A 5,676-nucleotide genomic window follows, 5' to 3' on the forward strand; every position below is an offset into this window, starting at 1 on the left:
CAACCCTTATTATGAAGAATGTAACTTTATTCAATAATATATATATATATATATATATTTATTTATTTATTTATTTATTTATTTATTTTAAAAAAAAACAATTAATAATTATAAAAATAAATACAAATATATTCATTAATTTTGTTAGATAAAGCAAAATATTTTTTAAAAAAAATACAAAAAAAAAAAAAGGAATATCTTTTACTAAAATAATAAAATAATACCAATTTGTATTTATTCATTTATAACTTAAATTACACATCATATAAGAAATGAAGAATATGCATATATATATATATATATTACATATTAATAATAAAAAGAATATATTAAAACAATTTATTGTTGTAAATTATATTTTTTTTTTTTTTTATGTTAATATATAAAATAATTCAATTATTAAAAATACTAATAAAAATATAACATATAATATTTTCTTAAAATAAAAATGTTTTATTTATTTAATTAATTCGGCTCCAATTTTTTATTTATAATATTTTTATCATCCTTTGGCCACAACCGAACAACAAGTAATGCAACTACTATAACTGTAATAATTATTCACAATATAAAAAAAATCCATAAATACCGGTAGAAACTAGCAACAAATATTTAGTAAAAAGAGTAATACATTATTTTCATATTCCTTATAAGTAAAACTAAAGAATTAACAAGAACAAAAATATTACCTTCTACTGCATATATACCTAACACATCTAAAAAAAACCCAAGATCTTTCCAGAAACTTGTTCCTTTAAAAATAATTTCGTATAATTTATTTTTTTTTTTTTTTTAATCAAAATTAAATGAATCCCTTATTTCACAGTATTTTTTATAATCACCAATTAATACATAATATCCTTTTATTTTACTCCTTACAACTTTATCTTTCCACTTTTTATCTCTTCATTTTCTTTCTTTTTTTTTTTTTTTATGTAGAAAAAATCCAGACTGTCAGCAATTTGTTCCGAATATATTGGAAATACCTAAAGGAAATTATTATATCCCCAAAACCAAATCATCGAATTGATATATTCCGTATTGTTCGCGTTCAAAACGTTGGTTCGAAAAAGCAACAATATATAAAGAAAAATTTACATTTATGTGCAGGGGGATCAATATGATGACTATACATATATTGGAGATATATCTTCATCTGATATAACGCCGTCGTCCGAAAGTGAATATGAAGAATTCGATATTAATGATATATATCCATATAAATCACCAAAATATAAAACTTTCATTGAAGAGGTACTAAAACCTAGTAGCAAAACATATGATGTGAAGGATACTCATATAGATCATATTCAGGACACTAGGGACACAACCACCAAAAAACTTACAGATAATGAATGGAACCAATTGAAACAGAATTTTATTGCACAATATTTAAATCATACAGGACCCTACGTACCCTTAACTAATGAATTACCAGATCGTAATACGTATACCCAACCTAATACTTTATATTTTGATATTTATGATAAAAAACCTTTTATTAAATCTATCCAAGATAGATTTCTTGATATTAGTGGTGAAGAAGTTACTTATAATATTCACTGGAATGTTCCGGAAAATATTAATAGGACTACTAATATCATGGACAATCCAAAATATGTTTCGAATAATATATATACTACAATTGATTTAATCAACGATTCGTTAAGTACTAACCATAATGTTGATATTTATGATGAAGTGCTGAAACGAAAAGAAAACTAATTATTTGGTACAAATCATAAAAAAAAATACAACTTTTAATAGTGTTGTCAAATAAACACATAGTGATCCTATAACGAACCAATTAAATCTATTTCATAAATGGCTAGATAGACATAGAGATATGTGCAAAAAGTGGAACCATAAGGAAGATATGTTAAATAAATTGAATGAAGAATGGACTATGGAAAATAATGAACATATATTGGATATACCTCCATCAACTCTTGATGATATTCATAAAATGAAGGATGAAACATATAATATGATAAGTAGAAACAATATATATAGTTATGACGATAATAACAAAATCCCTCTTGATAATCTTGGATCAACAAATATCTCATATAATGATATTACAACTCAAAATAATATTTTTCAAACAAAAAATTTACGCACAAATATATATATAGATATACATTTTGACGAAAATAATAATAATGTGGAAAACACTAATGTAACAGATGATGATCATTTTGAAAATTTGTACAATTTTTGATGATATAGAAATAATTATCATGAAAAGGATGAGGAAAAAGATAATAATTTAATTGATGAATAATACAATTATATGAATCCAAAAGGGATTATGTTTAGATAATATATAAATAATAAATTAAAAGGAGTAATATTTTCCTATATATAATATATATATAATGTAGAAAAAAAAAAAATGAAATTTTTATATTTTTTTTTATTTTTATGAATACAAATTATATGATTTATTTAATTATTTTTTAAATTATATTTAATTTAATTTTATTTTTATTTTTAGAAATATATTCAAAATTTTGTTAATATACAAGAAACCTTACATGAAAAATGTAGTTCAAAATATATAAGATTGATATCGGAACAAACTTCTGATGAATCTACAAGTAAATCTATAAAAAATGGTAAATGTGTAAATAAACGGAACAATAAAAATGAAGACAATCATGAATTACAATCAAAATCACGATTTATAAAAGGAACTGAATTAGATGTTACTTCATATAATAAATCAAAACATACGCAACAAAATAATTTAGGAGATTCATTGAAAAGAAGAAAAAATAACATTACAAATATATCTTCTAAAAAGAATGAAACATATTTATTCGATGAAAATAAAAATGAATACAAATTAAGAAATCCTTTACGTCTTATTAATGAAAGATATGCTGATAGTATAGTAGATACTATGGATCTTAATGATAAGACAAAAGATAAATTTAAAAAATTCTTACATTTATATATGGCGAAGGAAAATCCAGATAAACAACGTAAGTTATATGAACAAATTGAAAGTGATATGGAAAAATACAAAAAAAATCATGTTATATGTAGCATCGTTGATTTTGAAAAAAAATATATATGATTCTTTTTATTTTTTAAAATACGAAGATAGATATATAACTCGAGAAAAAATAATACCAACGCAAAATTTTTACCACTAAAAATGTACAAAAAAAAAAAAAAAAAAAAATATACCAAATGATATATATGTTTATTTAATAATACTAATTGTTCTACGTTATGTAATATGATTATTCATTTACTTAATTTATATTTATTTATATATATAATTAATCATTATATATTCACTTTATTTTATTTTATTATTTTTTTTTTTTTTTTCAAAACCTCTTCTTTGATATATATTCAAAGAATTACTAATTAATTATGTCTTTTGAATCAAATTATAATTTGTTATAAAATATTGTACCTTAATGCATTAGTTACATATTCATTTTATATTATTATTTATTTAATCTATATTTTTACATAAATAATTTAAATATATAATTATAAACATATAAAAAATATTCGCCTTCATAATCTTTTATAAATTACAAATTTCAATCATATTCATTTGATAACTTTCTACACATTTAAGTATAATCCTTATTTCTAACACCAATTTTTATACTGGTAGGAGAAAAGCTATATTATATATAAAAAAAAATAATACAACATGAACAAAATATATTATTTTTAATCCAATTATAATATAACAACAAATAAAAGTAATATATTTATATATATATATATATATATATTATTTACTAATAATTTTTCAAAATATATTTTAGATAAAATTTTTTAATTTTATATTTATATAAAAACAACTTTCTTTATGTTTATATAATTATAATATATATGTATATATATATGAACCAATAAAAGAATAATAATAGGAAAAAAAAAAAAGACAATTAGATTTCAATGAAACAATAATAACTTTTCACACAACAAGAATTGTAAAGGATTTGTATATTATATATATATATATATATATATTTTCTTGCATTTTTTTTAATTCATATTGAATATGTAATTATTTATGTACACGAAAACAAAATAAAATGTACTATCTCATAAATAAAAAAAAAAAAAAAAAGGAAAAAAAAACAAATCTAATATATAAGATAACATTTTCAAACTACAAACATATATATTATTATTAATAAAACAATTCGATAAAAAAAAAAAAAAAAAAAAGTAAATGGAATAAAATACCATATCATATATACTTATACAAATTGATAAATTATTCCCCATCTTTCCAATAAGGAAATAACGCACTAACAAGTTCAACGTATCTTTTTTTTGCATCTTCTTTATTTAAATTTTCTACAGATTTCCAAGCCTCATATTTTCTTCTATCAGTAACTTTAAATTTACTTGGTACCTTTATATTACAATTACCTACTGTACTCTGCTTATAATATTTATACAAATTTAACTTAATATCATTAGGCAAATTTACATCCTTAGGTACACTATTAATAAATGCAACACTTTCCTCAAAGAGTTCAGCCATTTTAAAATTTATTGTTTGTTATTTTAATGAATTTTTTGATCTACAAATAAAAATTATAAATAAAAAAATTAATAAATATAATATTATTTTAATGACAAGGAATAAAATGTAATCATATATATTAAAAAAAACATATATATATATATATATATATATATATTTATTTATTTATTTATCTATCAGAAAAGACTCTATAAAATAAGAGCATAAGTTTATATAAAGATTAAAATAAAATAGATTACCTTATGTAATTTTTTATATACAAATCTTTCTTAAAAAAATTAAAATGAATAAAATAATTAATAAAAGAATAATATATTTAATATATATATATATATATGATTAAAGTTTAAAAAAATATTTTTATCTATTTTTTATATAAAAAAAATATGTTCTTTTTTTAATATTTCTTAAAAATATAAAAAAAATAATTTTATAATTTAAAAAACACTACTATATTTATATTTAATTTCTATTACAACCAAAATTATTTTTGAAACCATTTAAAAATTATAATATATATATTAGATGAAAATAATTAAAAAAATTAAAAGAATAATATGAATTAAAAACAACATATTTTTATTATATTCTCTATTTGTATTTTTTTTTTATTTTTTTATTTTATTTTTTTTTTTTCTAAAGTACAAAACATATGTTTTCTTAATATAAAACCATTAAATTATACATATATATATTATAAACATTTTAAAAAAGGGTATTTATAAAAATAATAATACAAGTATTGAAAAAAAATTATTAGAAAAATCCTGCATGCATAAATTCAGATATGTATATTGTATTTATATATATTATATATATTATATATATATATTATATATATTTTAAATTAAACAGATAAATATATATTTATAATCATTCTACTATAATTGAGACATTGTATTAATATCACTATTAAAAATAAGTACCTTGATGGAAACATTTTAATATTAACAAATTCATTGAATGTTTTTTATATATATTCTCCTTATAATATAGTTTTCTACATATTATTAAATATATTTTTCTAATATTTCTATTTCATAATATTGTATTTTCATAAAAAAAAAAAAGTTTATAATACTATAATTACTACTACGTACTTTAAAAAAAAAAAAAAACAAAAAAAAAAAAAAAAAAAAATATAA

General features: G+C 18.3%; 2 protein-coding genes and 1 pseudogene across 2 annotated transcripts, besides 1 other annotated feature; 2 read left to right on the forward strand and 1 right to left on the reverse strand.

Moving 5' to 3' along the window:
• Positions 1-939: 939 nt before the first annotated feature.
• PRSY57_1000300 (erythrocyte membrane protein 1) lies at positions 940-2,221 on the forward strand (annotated as a pseudogene; the record flags this gene model as incomplete).
• Positions 940-2,221: a sequence feature.
• A 276-nt stretch (positions 2,222-2,497) lies between these two features.
• PRSY57_1000400 (exported protein (hyp12)) lies at positions 2,498-3,082 on the forward strand (the record flags this gene model as incomplete). Its single annotated transcript, XM_012907594.2, has 1 exon — positions 2,498-3,082. A coding segment is annotated over one exon (585 nt), but the record flags the coding sequence as incomplete, so codon positions are not given.
• Positions 3,083-4,255: 1,173 nt separating this feature from the next.
• PRSY57_1000500 lies at positions 4,256-4,528 on the reverse strand (the record flags this gene model as incomplete). Its single annotated transcript, XM_012907595.2, has 1 exon — positions 4,256-4,528. The coding sequence occupies one exon, from the start codon at positions 4,526-4,528 to the stop codon at positions 4,256-4,258; it is 273 nt and encodes a 90-aa protein (XP_012763049.2).
• Between the last annotated feature and the right edge of the window lie 1,148 nt (positions 4,529-5,676).

The sequence above is a fragment of the Plasmodium reichenowi genome, chromosome 10 (assembly GCF_001601855.1).
Source record: "Plasmodium reichenowi strain SY57 chromosome 10, whole genome shotgun sequence".
NCBI classification, from domain to species: domain Eukaryota; phylum Apicomplexa; class Aconoidasida; order Haemosporida; family Plasmodiidae; genus Plasmodium; species Plasmodium reichenowi.